Source organism: Leucopleurus acutus (genome assembly GCF_964270905.1).
Source record: "Leucopleurus acutus genome assembly, chromosome: 5".
Lineage (NCBI taxonomy): Eukaryota > Metazoa > Chordata > Mammalia > Artiodactyla > Delphinidae > Leucopleurus > Leucopleurus acutus.
The window spans coordinates 109104122-109126567 of record NC_139147.1 but is presented as its reverse complement, the minus strand read 5'-3'; the positions used below and the strand labels follow the sequence as shown (position 1 = coordinate 109126567).

General features: G+C 42.1%; 1 protein-coding gene across 1 annotated transcript in view; it reads right to left on the bottom strand.

Annotated features, from left to right (window-relative positions):
* The window catches only part of PLCH1 (phospholipase C eta 1), a 235274-nt gene that overhangs the window by 191984 nt on the left and 20844 nt on the right, over nucleotides 1–22446 (bottom strand). The window contains exon 3 of the mRNA XM_082840361.1: nucleotides 21567–21685. Within this exon, the coding sequence (XP_082696487.1) occupies nucleotides 21567–21645 (79 nt within the window). The 5' untranslated portion in view covers nucleotides 21646–21685. The remainder of the gene's footprint in view (nucleotides 1–21566; nucleotides 21686–22446) is intronic.

Here is a 22446-nt window from a genome sequence, read left to right as displayed (position 1 = left end):
CCACTGCAGCACTGTCCTGTGTGAGCCCCCCCGGCTTAGCCCCAAGCTGTTCCAGGTCATTCTGAGGACTCTGGGCACCAGTCCTTCATCAAAATCCCCTGACTACTCAGGGCCTTCTGTACTCAGCTAGCTGTCCTGAGCAATACCTGGCTTTTAAGTAGAGGCACCACCATCCCGTGACTTGGCCTATGTGAATCACAGAAATCAAAAAAAAGGCAGGGCTTCCCTGGTGGCGCAGTGTTTGAGAGTCCGCCTGCCGATGCAGGGGACACGGGTTCGTGCCCCGGTCCGGGAAGATCCCACATGCCGCGGAGCGGCTGGGCCCGTGAGCCATGGCCGCTGAGCCTGCGCGTCCGGAGCCTGTGCTCCGCAACGGGAGAGGCCACAACAGTGAGAGGCCCGCGTACTGCAAAAAAAAAAAAAAAAAAGAAAAAAAAAAAGAAGCAGCTAACTGAAGGGTAGAGACTTTAGCCTGTGAGTGTCTATTAATCTATGGGTTGGCACTGAAAATCTGCTCTCAGTTTATATTTACAATGGACTCAACTCACTAAATTAAAGCTGGGCAGTCACTGCAAATTTGGAGTTAAACGGATTAAAAAGAGTAGAGATGATATATCAATTCAAACAAACCAGCACAGTGCATGCCTGTGGCCTATTCATCACCAGTGCATTTGAGGGAATCGCCATTATGTAAAGCTCAGAAACCCCTGTCAGGAATATGCTGAAAAACCGCTAGAACTTTTCCATCCAGTCCCATGGAACAAAATGAAATACTACCATGAGTTCATTTTCAAAGGAAGAGTTAAGGTGCTCCAGAGACAAAGGTGTACACGAAGTACCAATATATTCAATAGCAATGATAATGATAACCTCATGCTCTTCCTGCATACCATGCATATGTGCTTAATAGATTATTGCCAGCAATCAGCAATTGCTAGACAACAGAGTATAACCAAAAACTTAAATTGCGGGCTTCCCTGGTGGCGCAGTAGTTGGGAGTCCGCCTGCCGATGCAGGGGACACGGGTTCGTGCCCCGGTCCGAGAAGATCCCACATGCCGCGGAGCGGCTGGGCCCGTGAGCCATGGCCGCTGAGTCTGCGCGAACGGAGCCTGTGCTCCGCAACGGGAGAGGCCACAACACTGAGAGGCCGGCGTACCATAAAAAAAAAAAAAATTTTTTAAATAATAAATAAAAAAAAAACTTAAATTGCAAGCCCAGTATACAACAAAAATTTCAGCTGAGAGCAGAGGTAGAACTGTAGGTTTACATCCAGCGCCTGTTAAACTAATACTGAGAATGGCAGAAACAAGGGTTTTATTTAGACAGCAGGATTAACATGGCGGTTTATTCAACATCGGAGAGAATAACTATACATTCTAATGATATAGAACATGCCCTATAGATCACACATGCTTGTCAAGTAAACCAATTTGGACTTCCCCTATGTTAGAAACCTGACACACATCAGTAGGCCGCAACTGCTACACATTTTTAAGCATCTGAATTCCAAAACAAACTGAGTATTACCCATATTTAATTTTGCTATGTTCCACGGGACAGAGAGGAGCCACACTTTAGGCCGACAGTTCTTTGAAATGATGCCTCCTTGATGATTTATTGATCTCCCCTTCAAGACTCTTGGCTTTAAAATAAAATTCTCATTTTTTTTGAAAGACTTGACTATTTGTTGGTCATGTCACTTTAAATTTTACGGGTTAGGGCTTCCCTGGTGGCGCAGTGGTTGAGAGTCCACCTGCCGTTGCAGGGGACACGGGTTGCTGCCCCGGTCCGGGAAGATCCCACATGCTGCAGTGCGGCTGGGCCCGTGAGCCATGGCCGCTGAGCCTGCGCGTCCGGAGCCTGTGCTCCGCAACGGGGGAGGCCACAACAGTGGGAGGCCCGCGTACCGCAAAAAAAAAAAAAAAAAAAATTATGGGTTAGCATAAAAATTTATACGCACATCACTATCAGTTTGATGATGATGTCAATATAATTCAAAATAAAATCCCTAGTAGGCTCAGAGCTTGATTTCAGCTTAAGCTATCCACGAAAACAACTGAGACGTCAAGGGCTGGATCTTACAGGCCCTGAAAGAAACCCAAGAGCTTACAGCCAGTGATCATATACAGCACTTGAACTGGTTTTGGTAGAGACTTGAGAAATGTGAAAATTCAATTGACACTTGGGTTTCATGAACTCATACCCAGATATAAATAAAGGTAGCCAGACTTTATAAATCAGCATCAACTGTTTGGCTATCTACCATCAGTTCTGATCAGTGTTAATTATAACATTAATAGAGGGGAATTAACTAGAGATAGGTAGGCACGTGGGAATCGCTAATGGTTGTTGACAGTGACATATATTAAAACAAGTATCTACCCTGAGGGCTAACGCTTTAATTAAATTCTCAAGATTGAAGTAGTGACATATTCAACCTCCCCCATAGCACTCAGGAGGCACTTGTACCTTGAACAGAGAAGCCCCTTAAACTTCTCCCCTGGGAGGAGGAGCTGGACAGCTTGAGTGTAAAAGTCCGGAAGAAACCCTAAGTGCTTGTACTCTCCAGCTAAAGGAGGACTGTTTTCTTATACAATAACCATGCTTGTGCGTATCTGATATATTTTTTTAATACATTTATTTCATTTATTTATTTTTGGCTGTGTTGGGTCTTCATTGCTGTGCACAGACTTTCTCTAGTTGTGGCGAGCAGGGGCTGTTATTTGTTGCGGCACGCGGGCTTTTCATTGCGGTGGCTTCTCTTGTGGCAGAGCACGGGCTCTAGGCATGCGGGCTTCAGTAGTTGTGGCACGTGGGCTCAGTAGTTGTGGCTCGCAGGCTCTAGAGCATAGGCTCAGTAGTTGTGGTGCACGGGCTTAGTTGCTCCGCGGCATGTGGGATCTTCCCGGACCAGGGCTGGAACCTGTGTCGCCTGCACTGGCTGGCAGATTCTTAGCCACTGCGCCACCAGGGAAGTCCCCATATCTGATATTTTAATAGAGGAAATTTTTCCATGCTTTAACCTGACATCCCTGGGTCTAATAAAAGGTAAATGATATTATGTGCCAGGCCTTGCTTGGCTTACAGCCAGTTAAAGAAGGATTACAATACGTGCATTCAAATGGGAGGCACATGCGCTCATCATAACGCAACCCCCTTATCTGGTGATACTGAACCCCTGAACACGATAATATACAGACTGATCCCATGAGGAATGCAAACATAAAGATAACTATGAGGATAGAGGAGTGAGGAAAAGGAGATTCTAGATTAAGAAACAACCTCCTTCTATACAAAGCTCTTCTGAGTACAAACAGTTGAGAACAACTCAGGTGCCCAGAATACAGAGTCAGTAGCCACAAAAGTTCAGGCCCAAGAGACAGAAGCCACACTTCTGTAAAGTCTCTCACAGGCCAGCCCAAGCCAAGGCCTGGCTAAGGAGGGGCCAGACCCCAAGGCTCCTTCAACATAGCAATCTGGCTTCAGGGCTGTTGACCTTTGCACAGCTGACCAGAGACTCTCCAGAGAATAGGAAGCTGGTCTGAAGGAGAGCTGGGTGGACATTAACCCCCCTGAAGGACAGAAAAAGAGATGCACTCCTCTGAAAATCGAATCCTGTAATGGCTGAGGAGGACATTTTCATAACACAACATGACCTTTAAGGAAGGGATGACCTTAAATGACCTAGGCAGAGAGACATCACCCCTCTTTCTGGAAGAAAACCAAAGTAAGAGATGGTACTGACTCCTCTGATAACAATTTTCATTATGTCACAGCACACAGAACTATCACAACAGTCTAAATTCCTAATGTAGATTACTCTACAGAAATGAAAAATCGACTCCTTTGTCTCCTTCTTGATGAAATAGAAAGTGAATGTTCTCCCAACTTCAGCAGCGCATTTGTCACACGTATTAATATTTTGTGGTCTCTCTTCCCCAAGTCAAACAACTTCACTTCTTCAGCCTTTCTCCTTATCTTATTTTCCTCAACAATGATCTTGATTTATTCTTTTTATGCCTAATAGCCATCCCAACAGGTAGATGGGACACAGCAAACAGAGCACCATAATGTAAGCTCCATGACAGCAGGAATGGTGACTACCTTGTTCACTGATGTATCCCTGGGCCTAGAATGGATCAGGCCTTAGTGACACCAAGAAGGTCTCAGCAGGAAGACCCAACCGAACACAGGAACTCAGATTCCAAACAGTTCTCCAATTCTCAGACAGACACTGGGAATAAAGCAGGACCTGGACCCCAAATGCTGACAGAGGGACTCCAAAAGCTAGGAGCATGAAGGAAACCAGTTGCTGGAATTGTGATATACAGTAAGGGCGAAAGAGGGAGTGACCACAGGCAGCCTTTTTCTACAAATATAGGAGAAGATTAATATAGAAACTACTCACAGGCAGTTCCTTTGAGACAAAAATTACTGATTCATTAAAGTTTCCCAAATGGCTTTCTAGTTAACACTTTACCCCAGGAATTTAGGATGAAAGAGAGCCAGCCTGTGGTACCAAAAAGAAGGTAGAATTCCTAAGGAGAAAAACAGAAAGGACAGGTCAAGTCCAAATCCGGAAATAATTAAACACAGTGCAGGGAGAGTTGCAGGCATGGAATAATAATTGGAAGCGATGTGACGGCCACTGGATATGGCATCAAAAAGACCTGAGGTCAAATCTGGGTTCCACCAGGTAGCTCAGCAATCTGAGCCAAGTTATTTTAAGTCCCTTGAAGCCTCAGTTTCCTCATCTCCAACGGTACCTACAATAACACATGCAAAAGCTCCTAGCCCAGTACACAAAGACTCTAATCAGGACCAGCTACATAATCTGCAAGTTCAGTGTGAAATGGAAATATGGGGCTTTCCCCCAAAAATAAAGAATTTTAAGACAGCAACAGCAGAGCATTAAACTAAGCACAGGGTCCTTCTAAGGCACAGATCACACACAAGTGAAGCTTGCCTTCACCCTAAGAACTTGGTAGGTTTTGTGATGCTGTAACATTTTCTCCATGTTTGTTACTCTCCTTCTCCCTTCTCTGTTTCCCGATAGATATCGGTTGAAAAAAGTTCTTTCAAAAATAAAGGACCTTAGGGCTCCCCTGGTGGCACAGTGGTTGAGAGTCCGCCTGACGATGCAGGGGACACGGGTTCGTGCCCCGGTCCGGGAAGATCCCACATGCCGCGGAGCGGCTGGGCCCCTGAGCCATGGCCGCTGAGCCTGCGCGGCCGGAGCCTGTGCTCCGCAACGGGAGAGGCCACAACAGTGAGAGGCCCGCGTACCGCAAAAAAAATAAATAAAGGACCTTAAAAGAAATTAAACAGACTTATCGATGTTGAATTTACTTAGGTTAATAACTGTACCCTGCTTATGTAAGAGAATATCCCTATTGTTAGGAAATTCACAATGAGGTATTTGGGGCAAAGAGCTATGAGGTAGGCAACTTATTCTCAAATTATTCAGAAAAAATAAGTGTGCGTGTGTGGAAAGAGAAGGTGTGCAAGCATACAGTGATAAAGCAAATGGGGTAAAATTCAACAGTAAATAAATCTGGGTAAAGGATATATGGAGGTTCTTCATTGCATATTCTTGCAACTTTTCTATGAAGACAAAATTGTTTCCAAAGAAAAAGCTAATGTAACATAAAGGTCCCGTGTGAGCTCTGGGGGAGAAGAGGGAAGAAGAGGGTAACAGCAAAGAGAGGCAAGATTGAAAGCTCTGTTTAGATAGGGGCCGTTTCTTCTTTGTTAACTGCTAAATCCGCAGCACAGAACCTAGGTCAATAAATATTTAAGGCAGGAAGAAGAAAAGGGCAACATCCCATGGGGAATAAGGGCTCAGGGCAAGGACAAATGATTGATGGTTACACCAGCACTTGGAAATCAGTGAACTGCCTCTGTTTAGAATGAGACCAAGGAATCTCAACCAGAGGCACATGGTGTGACATGGTGTATACCGCACACTGCACTACCAGGGCCTTGGTTCTCACTGCTTACTAAGAGTTCGGTTAGACCCAGCTTGGGCCCACCATTTAACCTTCCCAGGCTTCAGGGTGCTCACTGATGAAATGTGGAAGGTTACTAACTCATTCACCAAGTAATTACCAGATGTCTCCCATAGGCCAGGCCCTCAAGTCATGTTCCCTGATCTCTAGAGCTTTCATTCTAGAAGGGATCTCACAACGGACTGCATTAAATAATTTCTTGATGTCTCTTCCAGCCCTGAAAATTCTATGCAAAAATTCTGGGGCTTTTTACTTCAAAAATGAGAATGAATATTATAGTTTAACCACTCTCTAAAGTACTCATAATAAATGCATACTCAAAGGTGAAAATATACTCAGATGCCCTATGTTCATAACTTAAAAGAAGTCTGTATACACAGGCAGGGAAATGCCTAAGAGCATATATAATTAAGCCTTCTGCAAATGATCAAGTTGATTTTAGTTGCCAAAATTCTCGTTCCTTGACAAGTTATATAAATAGCAAGAATTTCAAAAATCTAACAGAGCTCTGTAGATAGAAAAAACATTATAAAGATAGAAATACATTTTTAAAAGCAATAAATTTATCAATGAGAAAAACAACTTTGTAGTGTAGATTAATGATTAGTATTAAAATTACAGCATCGAAAGTATTTTAATTTTCTGCTTCATCAGTCCTCCTCATTCAGTCAACTAGCACAAAAATGGTTACAAAGGCTAATTGTGTTAAAGACTTTGGAGAAAAGAGGAAAGAATTGCTCCTTCATGAATACTAAAGATGATAAAATAGGAAACCAATAACATTTTATCACTTTATATAAATTAATCTAATTTAGAAATAATTTAGTACTATGATTTATGCAGAACTTATCTAGCCAAGAAAAATTTTTATATTACCAGTATCAGAAAACATGGTATGTACGCTTGCCAGATATTAAACATCTGCACTGCTTTATACAATTTAGGAGAAATGGTAAGGGTAGAGGATCAAAAAATATAATTATGAGATTCAAAGAGATCAAAATAAGAGGCATATGAGAATATTATTTCCCAGATGGGTTCTCAGGAGCTAAAATAGGAGTACACATCTATGAAAGCTGGTTGCAATCACAGGCTGCAAGTTGAGACAACTGAAACTGAGTATTTGTCCTTGAAAAACAACCATTCTCCTGACACTAACATAATTCACAAAGATCTGGACACTCTTACTATTTCTTGGTAGATGCAAAGAGGGACCACTAAAGAGTTAACTTCCACAACTAAAGGCTATTCATCTGCGGTTTTACAAAGCAGCGGCTTTCAATGTTTTATTACTAGAAATGAAAAATGTTCTAAATGTCCTTTGGATTCATGGAGTCAACACTTTACCAGATAGTAAATTACCAGATAGTGAAATCATTACTTGATCTAAATGCTACATGGATTATATGACTTTATTTGTAAAGTTCAGCACCTGGTTCCCCACAGAGAGTTAATAATCATTTACTAGCCATGAAGACAAAAAAAGTCAGTTGGATGCCACCAGGTGAGGAGAGCGCTGTCTCACAGAGCCCTGCTGCCCTCAGTGATGGAGAAACCAGGGCGATGCTCAGTATGCCCCCTCCTCCAGCAGCTCTGCAATGAATATTTCACACTCACTTGGCCAACACACAGAGGCTTTAAAATGCTTTCATTGCTTTTATGTCACAATAGTCCAATGCTATAAAGATGTAACCATTTCCAATAATCAGAAAATGCAGAGATTTGTGAGATCGATCCCACAGAAATCCACTTACCATTTCATAATATTTAGCTCAGATCATAAAGACCAGCTGAGTTGGAACGGCAGAATGTTGGCTTTTAGAATTAACCCTGCAGCTAGCTGGTTGAATACGAATATGCTTTCTCATCTATAAAAGGAGAGTGGTTTTAGTCAAAGGTTTATAATGTTCCAAAGGGGCAAGTAACAGATTGCTTTGAAATATGATGAAAGCTAAGGACTTTGTTCATAGGAGGGGGGTGAACAAATGTATATGCATATATACACAGAGTGTTTGGAATGATATTTTCAGAGATTACACAGCTTCCTGAAGCCTAGCTAGAGGTTCTGTTCAGAATTCCCCAATCAGATGGCTTCTCAAGTTCTTTCTAGTTCTGCTATGCCGTGCACACTGCAGACCAGGGTGTTGCTTACATCCTTAACTATATACACAAGTTTCCATCCTCTAAATGTGTTGGTTTGTGGGAGTTATTCTCTTCCCTCTAACCCCATTCCTCTTCCACCAGTTCCTTGAAGAATAAGGACTAATCCCTCACTCATGAGGACTCACACCCAAGCCCAGTGGGTCTCTCAGAGCAGCACTGCCCACACTTTACTGTACACTCAATCACCTGGAGATCTGGGGAAAATGCAGATTCCAATTCAGCAGGTCCCAGGTGGGGCTGTGAGTCTGCATTTCTAACAAGCTCCCAGGGACCACTCCAGTAGATACCAGCTCTCAGCCCCTACCCCAGTTCCCTAAGCTCCCTTCTCAGCCTGAGGGCAGCTCACCATGATGTTTCTGTGGAGTTCTCTAGTGACCTCTAAAAGGTCTGAAGTTCTTCTAAAACATTCGAATCCATCCTACCCATCCCCAAATCCGAACTGCTTTAAAAGAAAAAACTTCGTGTAATACATCATTGTGTCACAATAGTGGAAAAACTCTGGATTTTAGAGTATGACAAACCTGGGTTTGAATACCATAACCTAACAATGTGGTTTTTGGCAAAATGTTTACCTCTCTGAGTTTCATCCCTAAAACTGTCCTGATGAAAGACTTAAAAGAGATAACGCTGGATGCAAACTATTATATATAGGATGGATAAACAACAAGGTCCTATTGTATAGCACAGGGAATTACATTCAATATCCTGTGATAAACCATAATGGAAAAGAATATGAAAAAGAATATATATATTTATAACTGAGTCACTTTGCTGTACAGCAGAAATTAACACATTTTACATCTTCAATAAAATTTTTTTAAAAGAGATAATGTTAGTAAAGCAACCAGCATCGCCAGTCCTAATGATAACCTTGATTCAGCATCAGCCCTAACATTTCCCGATGGTGCCCCCAAGAATACTGGAATACAGAATCCACCGATTCCTCCTGACAAGGTCTAAACTTAGTTATCTTAACACTGACCCCAAATTCCTCTTTGTGTTCCCCATATGACTCCAATGTGCAAAGAAGGAACTATCATGCAAAACAAGAGTGATCTGAGAAGACAAGATTTTTCCTTCACAACTCTGAACTTCTAGGAATAACACAGGGACACTGAGAATCGGTCTTCTCGCATGTGAAGTGATGAAGGCAGAACATATGTCTACAGGGGCTGACAAAGTTTGCCTTAGTTTTCCAGGGTAGACAGACAAACACAATTCTAATAATACTCAAGATTAAACTGATGTACTCCATATGATGGTACTGTTCTCCCAATTCCTGTGTTTCATATTTATTTCTGCATCCCTCCTTTAATTTATCCTGTTGTGAACTGTATAGTCCTCATTATGGATTAATCAAAACAAAACACTTGGGCTTCCCTGGTGGCGCAGTGGTTGAGAGTCCGCCTGCAGATGCAGGGAACATGGGTTTGTGCCCCGGTCCGGCAAGATCCCACATGCCCGTGAGCCATGGCCGCTGAGCCTGCGCGTCTGGAGCCTGTGCTCCGCAACAGGAGAGACCACAACAGTGAGAGGCCCGCATACCTCAAAAAAACAAAACAAAAAATAAAACACTTAATACATTCTGCTTCCTGTTGTTAAGAATCTTCCCAAAGTATTTCTGTTTACCATCAGGAGGCTATGGATAACCCTGTGAGGTCAGTTAAGGCTAAAAGGTATATATTTGTATCATGCAACAAATATATCAGCTGTAATGTTAAGACAAGTCATACTTAAAGGGCACTAAGAAAGCATGATATTAAAAGGAATATGAAATAAATCTGTTGGAAGAAAATGACCATATGAAGGTGAGCATATCACTTGCCCCTCCCACTCCTCTGCATAAAATCAAGTTTCATACATCACTTTTGCTCAAACTAGCAAATAATTACATACTGTTCTAAATCAGTAAATTAATTCGATTTAGTTTACTGATTAGATCAATATTTTAGTAAGTCAACAATTTTAGCCCAGTAATTCTCACCCCTCACAGTGCATCAAAATCACCTGAAGTTAAACAGAAAGATACAGATATAAGGAATAAAAGGACGAACACACAGGCCACCCACTCCCACCCGCCTAGAGATGATTTAAGTAGGATCGGGTAGAACCCAACCACCAGTATTTTTTAAGCACCCCAGCAGATTCTAATATATAACTAGAGTTAAGAATCACTACTTAGGACTTCCCTGGTGGAGCAGTGGTTAAGAATCCTCCTGCCAGTGCGGGGGACACGGGTCCGATCCCTGGTCTGGGAAGATCCCACGTGCCGCGGAGCAACTAAACCCGTGTACCACAACTACTGAGCCCGGGCGACACAACTACTGAAGCGGGCATGCCTAGAGCCCGAGCTCCGCAACAAGAGAAGTCACTGCAATGAGAAGCCCGCGCACCGCAATGAAGAGTAGCCCCCGCTCACAGCAACTAAAGAAAACCCACGCGCAATGAAGACCCAACGCAGCCTAAATAAATAAATTAATTATTTTTTAAAAAAGGATCACTACTTAGTCTTTGGTTTTTTGTTTGTTTTTTTGTGTGTGTGGTACGCGGGCCTCTCACTGTTGTGGCCTCTCCCGTTGCGGAGCACAGGCTCCGGTTGCGCAGGCTCAGCGGCCATGGCTCACGGGCCCAGCTGCTCCGCGGCATGTGGGATCTTCCCGGACCGGGACACGAACCCATGTCCCCTGCATCGGCAGGCGGACTCTCAACCACTGCATCACCAGGGAAGCCCAGTCTTTGTTTTTTAAATCACTTTAAGAAAGTACAGACTTAAAACACATACTGAGATTATAGATTATTTCTTTAGTCTTTTCTATACTCTCCAACTTTTCAGTGGTGAACTTGTATTGCTATCAGAAAAAAATTAAGTGAAAAAAAATTTTATAGAAAACCAGCATCCACAAAATGCCAAGCATAAACCTTTAAGATTCAGTATAAAATAGGCTATCATCACAGAAAAATAACCATTATCAAATTCATGAATTCTATAGTTCCGTTGAGAGAATATGTATTTGCCACCTTAAGTCTGGAGTATTCAACACACCAGAATCTAATTGGTTGCCCACTGGAATTACCTGCAGAGTTCTAAAAATTGCCCCAGGCCCTAACCATAACCCAGACCAATTAATCAGACCCTCTGGGCTGGGACAGGCACAACAGTTTTTTTGATACCCCCAGGTGATTCCAACATGCAACCAAGGCTGGGAACCATTGGCTAAAAGAGTTAATTAATACAAGCCTCTAGAGATAAGCCTCTGCTGAAAGGTATTAAAATTCTGACACTGATATAATTTCAAAAAATGGTCATTTGTGGATATGTATTGATATTCAATTTCAAGTTGCCAAGGAATAAAACAGGACACTAAACAATAAATGTGTGCACTGTTCTCCCTTTAAATTGGGAATAAGTCACCACCTTCTACATTTAAATACAAGATGTTCTGAGATCACTGTTATATGTCAGTCACATATGCTGACCAAGAAAGGAATGCTGACAAGACAAAATTGGACAAAAAATGTTTTCACAGATTCTACATTTATTCTACCCAAGTAGGTATTATTCTTGGGGTAACTTTGCTACCTAGAAGTCAGAAATGTACTCTCCTGTTGCTTGAGATTCTTAGATGAAAGGCCTAGATGCTCACCATTTTTCTTGTTTGTAAATCTGAAATAAAAGTGCATCTTCTTAACTTTTAAAGAAGCTGTTTGATTATTCTCTTCATGCACCCCCAGGCCTCCTTTCCACCTCTCTTACTGAGAAGGCTGGTGCTTTTGTTTTGGTGCAGGTCTATTCTGCTCTCTGGGGTAAGAATTACCCTACAGATGACAACTCACTTCTGTGCCTGAAGATTTTCAGACTCAAGCAGCAGAGAATTTTAATAGTATGCAAAATACTGCAACTAAACATCTTTTATTAAGAGGGTTATTTTAACAGGCAAAACCTCCATTTTCAGAGTTGAATAAAATAAACCCATATATAACCAACATGGAAATTCTAGAAAGTATTATTAAATGAATTCAAAAAGTCTAAGAAATTCTTTTAAAGAAATGGGTTTGTCCTTTTCCACTTTGAGGCATTATACATTTGTAATCATCTTTTCTAAAGCACACTAGGATTCTCAGCAAAGTGGGCTTTCCCTTCTCAATCTCAGGAAGGAATGGTTTAGGTGCATTCTTCTGTTCTCCAAGGCAAAAGCATGAGTGAAGGGAAGAAGAGGGTCTGCAGCCAAGGAACTGATGTATTCCACAGCACAAAGATGAAAGGCCAAGAGGCACATGAAAAGATGCTCAACATCACTGATTATCAGAGAAATGCAATACAATGAGGTGTCACCTCACACCAGTCAGAATGGCCAAAGTCAAAAAACCTACAAACAATAAATGCTGGAGAGGGTGTGGAGAAAAGGGAAACCTCTTGCACTGTTGGTGGGAATGTAAATCGGTACAGCCACTATGGAGAACAGTATGGAGGTCCCTTAAAAAACTAAAAATAGAGCTACCATATGATCCAGCAACCCCACTCCTGGGCAAATATCCAAAGAAAAGCATAATTTGAAAAGATACATGCACCCCAATATTCATTGCAGCGCTATTTACAATAGCCAGGGCATGGAAGCAACCTAAATGTCTATCAATAGAGGAATGGATAAAGAAGATGTGGTATATAGAGAGAATGGAATGTTACTCAGCCATAAAAAAGAATGAAATAATGTCATTTGCAGCAATGGATGGACCTAGAGATTATCATACTAAGTGAAGGAATTCAGACAGAGAAAGACAAATATCATGATATAGTTTATACGTGGAATCTAAAAACTTGGTACAAATGAAACTACTTACAAAACAGAAATAGAGTCACAGATGTAGAAAACAAACTTATGGTTACCAAGGTTAGGGGGAGGGATAAATTGGGAGATTGGGATTGACATATACACTCTTCTATATATTAAATAGAAAATCAACAAGGACCTACTGTATGGCACAGGGAACTCTACTCAATATTATGTAATGACCTATATAGGAAAAGAATCAGAAAAAGAGTGGATATATGTATATGTATAACTGATTCACTTTGCTGTACAGCAGAAACTAACACAACATTGTAAATCAACTACACTCCAATAACAATTAATTAAAAAAAAAAAGATTAAAGGCCAAACTTGAGAGTGCAAAAATAATGAAACAGTAGGTGGTTCTTATCTCCACTGTAATTAAGATGAGTATATGCAATGCACTCTACTATGTACTGGAGATACGAGTGAGAACAGTCTCTACTCCCCTGGAACTTAGAAGTACAAGGAGGACAAAAATTAAACTGGTTATCACAAAATTAATTGTTTTATTACAACAGTGATAATACAATGAGGCAGCAATGCAGGGTGATAGGAGAGTATAAAAAGGGAACTGACCCAGTCTGGGAAGTCAGTATAAGCTTCTCTGCAGAGGGGACCCCTTATTCTGGTGTCTGAAGGATGGGGTAGCAGCCAGCTAAGCAAAGAAGGGGTAAGTTTTGTGGGCAAGGAACGGGAAGGTCAGTGTAGCTGTGGTGCAAAGAGGGAGGGGAAGCAAGAGATAAGGCTGGCAAGGCAGCCGGGTACTGGTGCGGAAGAGGGAATTCTGCTCCAGACATGCTGAGTCTGAGGACCTGCAGGCATCAGTGGAGCTGTCAGGTAGGAGGATGGACATCTGGGTATGGTGCTAAGCCAGGAATACACCGTTGGGAGCTATTGGCACATAGATGGGAGTTGAAGCTGCTGGAATGGGTGAAAAACACACTAGGCTATGGGCTTTAAATTTTTTAAAAATCTGACTATCCCTTTGAAACCAACAGTTTGCATCTGTAACAAGCCCAAACATACCTGCTGAAAGGAATGAGCCCTAAACATATATAAACTATCACAGGTCCACTGGGATGACTTTTCATGTACACAGTGTAAAGGACCAAACTGGAATTTTTAATCTTTGTTTGGATAGATGGGAGACAAGAGGGTTTTGTGATTACAAATACAATCACTAATAATTATTACTGTGGTCCAAGAAAAAAATCTGGATCTTTTGTATAACTAAATTGAATCATTATGCTGCTCTGGAAGAACCCTGAATCTACCCATGGAAAGACATTTCATCCTCGCATCAATCTCTGTGCATACGTTAGGCACAGAGTAGAAAGGACAACTGGGAAAATGAGAGAGCAGAGGAAAATTAATTATAATTATGGAAATGCAGGTTAAAGAACAAAGGCTTAAATTTGTAACACAGGTCTAAGGGGACATAATGCTCTTATGTAACCACTTAAAACGTGAGAAGTCTGCAAATCTGAAGGAAAAGTTGACTCTTTATTAGCTATATTTCTTCTAACTTAGGAACCAGAAAATTGGTATTCCCAAGCATAAGGAATAAAATAATCAAGGGCCCTTCTGCTTGACTGGACTCCCAATGGCCACAGGTTTGAGAGAATTTGAGAGTCTATCGGGAAAGGCCAGCCAAGGTTATCACTTAACACAACAGGCTTGTTTCAAACAACGACTAAAGCTAAAGCTTCAGAGACTGACCACTGTTAACTTCTCATCCATCTGGGCTTCCCAGGTATCCAGATCTTCAATTTGTCATTTTGCTACGCATTCCACCGGGATCTTTTTATGCCCTCCATCGTTACAGAATGTGAATGACCTCAACACGGAAAGCATGACAAAAGAGAACACAGTGGGTTCTCTTTTGTCAGCAAAATCCCATCAAATTAGATTCCCGATGGGGAAAAGAGGCCGAGACATCTCGCCATGGATTTTTATAAATCTAGATCGTTGTTTGGCTCTGATCGATCCAGCTACACAACCTTGCAAGAAGCAAGCACAATAAAGAACACTAGTACCTTTGGGGAAAGGAAGTCTCTCTAATCCAAAATGTTCACGGACAAGGACCAGCCTGGAGTGGCTCTAGAGAGGTCCAAGGAGAACTGTCAGGGGTGAAGAGGGTGGGATTCCATCCATTCAAAATCACATGACCTGAGCCCCTGTTATGTGCTCAGCCTAGGCACCTGGAGTGGCACAAACAGTACTCTGAGGATTAAAATTGGAGCACCCCTCATGCCCAGAGACAAGCAGGGGAAGGGCTACAAAAGAATAATTCAGAGGCTTCCTGAGGCTTGTGGGAGTAGCCCCCATAACAGCGTGAGTAGGTCTGGGAGGAAGACAGGAACAGCTTCATAACCAGCCCATCCTCCACAGCCTGCGGCAGCCTGCAGAACTCCACGTGCAGAAACATGGAGATTAAGAGAAAAGGCAGGGACCAGGCAGCTGCCCAAGAGTCCTCAGGGCAAGGGCAGCCAGGCTTCAGCCAGAGGGAATGAGAAATGGACAATGGGTGGGGCTGAAGGGAGACAGTGGGTCCTCTCTGCAGAGTCCTTGGTGACAGAGGGGTCAGGGTGAAACCAAACATCCCCAGAAGAGAGAACGGGAGAGAGAGTCTTGATCATCTCACTGCCACTAACATACAAACTGGCCGGGGTGAAGCTCGAAGACCTTTGCTTTCCCCCATCTCTCTTCCTTGTACCAAAATCTGAGGACCTAGGCCTTGAATTCCTCTTCAAGGAGAAGAACTATAGCAGAGCCAAATGAACGCCCCCTCTCACCCCTGACAGACAGGTCAGGCCCACGCTGCAGGTAAGGGAGGAGATGGGATTTAGATGAGTTTGAGATTAACCTTTTAAACTGGATTCGACCCTCAGTAACCAAAAGTAGCCAGAAAGTAATAGAATCTGCCCAAGATGTTGCAAAGAGTATTTTTAAAAGTAGTAACTGGTGAAAAATAAAACAATTTTGTTTATATGCTACACTAAGTTGAGAATGTTCAATAAACCAGTTTGGTCATCATGGAGAAAGACCAAAAAAAGAAAAAAAAAAAGGAAATGAACTTTGGATTTTGATATAAATAGCATTTCACTGAGACTTTCCTTGACAATTTTCTCTGTCTCCAAGGGATGAAGGAAGAACACACGTTACCAGAAAGTTATAGAATAAGATTGTTTCATACTAGCTCACGTTAAAGTTTGTGTTCTAACTAGATATAAGTATCTACATTTGCAAGGCCTGAATGGCTGGCTCTAATTTGTCTCAGGCAAGGGAAGAAGTACATAAATCAATTTGGTCAGTTAATTCACTGCAAATTCCCCAGCTGGCCTCTGTTTACAAGTGGCCTGAGGTGGGGAAGTGGAGAAACAAGCATTTCTCGAAATTTTACCACTTAGGAAGAAGTTTAGAGGCCATTTGTCCTAAATTGAAGCATTTTGCTGACATGGAAACTTAGTCCCAAAGGAACAATTCATCCAAAGCAGCCCAGAGGGAGGGTGGCCCCTGCAAGATGCCACACCTGGGACAGGCCTTGCCCCCTTTGCTGAGCCTTCACTGCCTCTGGCATGTTCACAAGATGCCCCTGAACATCACAGACCTGAAAGTATACCTGCCCTCCGTGCTTTCTGCCTGGTGGCCATGGAAGCGGGGTGGGGGGGGGGGGGAAGACTTGAGTGTGGGGCTAAAGAGGAATCTTCTGGGCAAGGCTGCTTCCAGAATTAGTTCTATTACATCTTAAATGACTCAAGTACATTCTCTCCCTTCAAGGCCTTTTTTTTTTTTATACTTTCTCTCAACTGTCTTTGAAATTTTTTCCATTCAGTGTTCCTCTAAGAGATAATACTTTTGATCTTAATGATGTTCACAATATCTTGACTATCATTGCATTAGCAGGAATTCTCTGTGTGCTGGTGTTTTTCTGGACCTAGAAGAGGATGTATATACAGTCATTGGCTGGAAAAGCTAGGGTCTGACTCAGTTAAGAAATGACACTCTGATAAAAAAAATCCAGTAATGCCCCAAACCGCTAAAGCAGACAGGCTGCCAAAGTCACACCTCGCTAATAAACTGGCCGAAATGAATGAGAACCGAAATTCATGCCTGCATAATCTCATTCTCCTTTCACATTTACCAGGCCGGATCTGGCATTCTTCTTTTTTACAACGAGGATGGAATTCCAGTGAGAACTTCTCCACTCTTCTTTGAGTATAATGACGTTTGTCCTGAAAGCTTGTCAGTCCTAGCTACTGGTCCCTCCATGTTTGGGAGGGACTCAAGAACAACCCTACACACACACACACACACACACACACACACACACACACACACACACACACACGAGGGACTCAAGAACAACCTACACACACACACACACACGAGGGACTCAAGAACAACCCTACACACACACACACACACAAGGGACTCAAGAACAACCTACACGCACACGCACACACACACACACACACACACACGAGGGACTCAAGAACCCTACACACACACACACACACACACGGAAATGCAGCTTTTTGCCAGTGCAAAGGTAACTACAAAGTTTACAATCAAACAAGAATCTTCCTCCTCTTCATTGCCATCTTGTCAGCCCTCTCTTCCCATGTTCTGGCCTGTAGGACACTCCCGTTCACCACACGTCCTGTTTGACTACACAGAGACCACAATGTTGCTGCTAGAAGGGAACTTTGGAATCTGGAAAAACCCTCATTTTAGAAAGAGGGAAACTGAGGGTCACCTAGGTGACAAAGGCTACACAAGTGAGTCATAAAAATGGAGCTAGAACTAGTCTCTGGGATCCAATTCAAACCTACTTTGCTTTACAAACTGGCAGTCCAGTTTCTGTCCTACATCACCAATTAGGCCTCTGGCCAGGAAGGGGAGGCTGGCTAAAAACTAATTATTTAATAAGCTAATTAGTTTGATTAGAAGTTTTTTGTGAGGCAAAGTCAAAGTACATATAAAGCACTTTTTAAAAAACATACTACATAAATATTTAATACCAGAACTATCCTTAATTTTATCCCTAGATAGTAAGAGACACTCGTAATTCAATTCAAAACGTTTCTAGTCTGGATTTGTCTTGGTCATTCAGAAACATTCATATAACAACATGAGAGCAACAGAAATAAATTTCAATATAGTAAGTAGGGGTGATACCATATAACTTACAGGAAAGCAACATCACAATTTTTTCAACATCACAATTATAACTAGCAATGCATGAAAACAAAAATTAAGTCACCTCCAAGTAGGAACTCAAATGTTTGAAAAAAGCTTATGTGCATTAGAAATTGGATATATATAAATTGTAAATACACTGATAACAGGTTTAAGAATGTGTGTCCCAGGTCAGAAAAAAATGCTGCAATTCACGACAGCCAAGAGAAAGAGCTGAGGGTACAGGTAATTTTCAAATAAAAATAATTCATGAAAATATAAGCCATTAAAGCAAGGTTCATACTACACAAATTATTCTTCGCCCAAGTTTTTTCTCTATATCAAACATGTTAAAACAAAAGCCAACTAGAGAAAACCTCTAGCAATTGGCTTCTTTGATAGGCTCAAAATCCCTTTGGATTCAAGATTCCCTAAAAATCTGGGCAAAGGCCAGGACAAGTGGGAAATACAAAAACAGCTCATCATAATGCCTACCAGGGGTCCTCTCCTGACTGACACAGAATTGTCAATTCAATCAGCTCATTTCTGTTGCCTAGTACCCACCGTTTCCTACCTTTTCCAGGTATTCCATTCCTACATCAGGACTGTTGCGAAGATGAGAGGAGATAAAAGACCGGGTAGAAACATACAATTAGTGTTATTCTGTTACTCCAATTTGGGTTGGGAGATTGTGGGTAATTTTCTACATTGTTTCCAATGAGAACCTACCTCCTCTATACTCAGAAAGGGAGGCTATGAATGTGCTTTATGAACTGTGAAACAGTATACAAATATTACATTTTTATTTTTACTTTTATTGACCCCCTACTGCCCACCTAGTCCTCTTTTTAAGGTGGTTCCTTTCTCCTGGGAATACTGCTTAAGTCTGGCTAGCACAATTTGCACATCTGAGTCTGCATATTCTAAAAGTCTATTATCTTGCAGAGGAAATGGTTCTTTTCTGTTTATAATGGAAGGTGTTTTGTTTCTTTTGTTTGGCTTGATTTGGTTATGTAAGGAGAGTTACCAGCAGACCAGGAGAATCCCCTCTAAAAGAAATCTGACCTTTCTAACTCAACATGTCCTGTCTTTTCTCATAAATGTTCAGAAATCATCTACAAAGATGTTATCACTAGTGCCCCCTTGGCTTAAAATATACCAAGACTCCTCACAATCCTCCATAAAGTTAAATAAATTCCTGTCTTCACAGACATTACTTTTCTGCAGAAGTAAATACAGTGGAAGAGCAGAGGCATCGTTCTTTCCTGAATTACATATCCTTTGGCATAGAGATCCAAAATGATATTTTAACTATCAGAAATACTTAAAGCTACTGCTTTATTATAAATGAACAGAATCATAATTCTAACTGGCTTCAGTCCTTTTAATCTTGGGAAGATGTGATATCTCTAAATCTTCTCAAATGAGTAATTCTTCAACGTAAGTAACCAAGTCATATTTTAAGTATTCTACTGCCCTCTTGTGAATCTCATGTTCAGAGACAAGATAGCTCACAAAATACACACAGCAACTGTAATTCTCAGAAATACTTCAATGGAATCTCAGAGACTAGAACTAGGAAGAACCTAAAAAATCATCGAGACCAGTACACTCGTTTCACAGACGAGAAAACTGAGATCCTGAAGGATTATATAACGTAGTCAAGATCAGACATGGCTAGTTAATAGCAGAGCGAATACTGTTGAAGAGAACTTAAACCTCTCAGAGTGTTAATTTTTCTATTAAAATGGAGGTGCAGCCTGGAAAAAAAATAGTGCGGTTTTGGAGTTAAGCAGACACGAGTTTGATTTTAGATCACCACTTCAACAACCTCCCCAAACCTCTGTTTCCCCATCCATAAAATGGGATGAATAATAACTATCGCAAAGGTGTTGAAAGGATTCAGTAGGATCATGTTCCTCAAGCCCTCAGCAAAACTATCAGCAATACAGTAATTCGCTAAGTGGTAACACAGTTTTAACAATACATAGGAAATTGTTTTTAAGTTGTTATAGCCTTTGAGATCTCTGGACAAAGGTATTCTAAAATAATGAATAGATAAAATCTGAACTTTTTCAAAATTGGCACAAAACTTGGAAAAAATAAAGCTAATTTTTCTAACTCCTGTGTTTCTTTATCATATTTATTCTTTTTTTTTTTTAATACAAGTAAATTTGTAACAGAAAGCACCACACAGCAAACACTGTGTGAGAGATGAAGCAACGAACAGGGTCCTTAGATGAGGTTCACAGGAAAACAAAGCAGAACTCAGTGCCAGCGTGTTAAGTCACCATATCTTAGTCTCCTTTGCTAAGAGGCTGTCGCCGCTGCAATGCCAAGAGAGCCAGCCTGGAAGGGTAGAGGCTAGAATTTTAGATCTGACCTTGCTAATAGCTGACTATGCCAACTTGGGCTGGTCATTTCATCTCTGCTTCCCTTTCTTGACCTGTAAATGAAGGCATCCTCTACGGAGTAAAGTCCGATAGTGAGGTGGCATAATGAACGTGAAAAAACATTGTAAGATGTGCTTTAACAAAGTAAGTAGGGTTAAGTTTGTTATCTTAAACTTAATCTAAAGCAATAAAAAAACAGTAAGTCTGCACTAAATTGGGGAAGAAAAACCAAACTTAGAAAGTTGAAGGTAGCTTAGATCAAGGATTCTGTTCAGTAGCACTCCACTTCTCATGAAATCCCTCTTCCCTCTACAATTCCACCAGCTCTTAATGGAGATCACTCCAAAAATTCTGCCAACACATGAATCTCTGACTCTAAGTAAATTTCACTCAAGGGCACCCTGATATCAGGATTGACAGAGCTTATCCCTGGCTGTATAACACAAAACAAATATGCCAGCAGGGTAAAGGCAATTCATCTTAGTTTGCCATGAAAATGACTAATGTTGATTATTCTCTGATTTACAGCTGCAGTCATCCAACCTGATCGTTATGGTTAAGTGCCCTCACCTGCTCTGTTCTTATATGGAGCCTGATAGAAGGCACACACCATGCTGGTTATAAACCCTGATTGATGATCCACCGATATTAACCGAGAACTACCTAATGGGTCTAGCTCCCCCAATTTCAAACATCGGAAAGGGATATTACTGGAGTTGACAGTGTAGTAGAAGAGGAAAGGCACTGACATAAACTAACCTGAGAGGTAGAAAGTAACGATGCTGTTATGGCTGCTGAGGGGTGGCCCACAGCTTGCAACTCTGCGGAATGAGCCCAGTGGGGATTCTTGGGTAATTTTTCAGCAACAAGTTAACTCAGGCTCTTGGTTCAACCCAACAATCATACCACATTTGCAACCAGAGTGCTGGAATAAAAGTGCTCTCAGAAACAAAAGATCCGCCTACAGGAGTAAAAAAGGCAACTCACCGTGAAACAGACTGTTGTCCACCAGAAAATGCCTGCGGTACTGCACACAGTTCCTTTTATCCAAGTTCCAGTAACTCATTGTCAGAAGATTTCTGGCACAGCATCAAAGCAAAATTGCTCTGTCAAGAGAAAAGGAAGGAGACAAAAATGAAGAAGGTGGAAGCCACACGCTCATGCTGGCCGCCTGACGCCGTTAGTCCCCGGCCTTAGCGGGCAGCACGCAGGCCTCACACCTTCCCCACGTGGGGAGCTGGAATGCCCCAGGCCCCAAGAAATTCCCCACAAGTCTTCCCACTGGACAGAAGGTCACTTAACATACCACAACAGGAGCTTTTTCTAATAGCACCTGAAGGGGCTCAAAGTTACTGTTGTACTGGGCGGGGTGGGGGGGGTGGGAATCAATCCACCAATGGAGAACAAGTTTCAGAACTGGTTTATGTGCTCCAGGCTTCGCCCACACTCAGCCAGGACTCAAACCAGTCAATGCTGGTAGCTTTTCAGGAAATCTCAGTTGCAGGCGGGGAGGGGACTAACAGGAGGGTGACTGACATTCCCAGTTTCCGACTTTTGTGTCAGCACCAGTCTGGTGGACTGCATACCTGACCAATCCAGGGAAATCTTGGAAATTATAATGGCATCCATGTAGCCATGGGCCAGGCAAACACAGCAACAAAGGCTGCCTCCCTCTCTTGGACTCACTGTGCGTGCCCATTTAGGGCCCCCAGGGCCTGCCTCTGCCCTCTGTAACCAGAGCCGGGTGAACAAGCAGTGGGCCTGCTCCTCCAGAAGGCTTGCCCCTCCACGGACAGAGAAACACAGTGCTAACCAGAGCAAGGACTTGAAAAGCAGAGATGCCAGCTGATGAATTAGACTCCTCCAA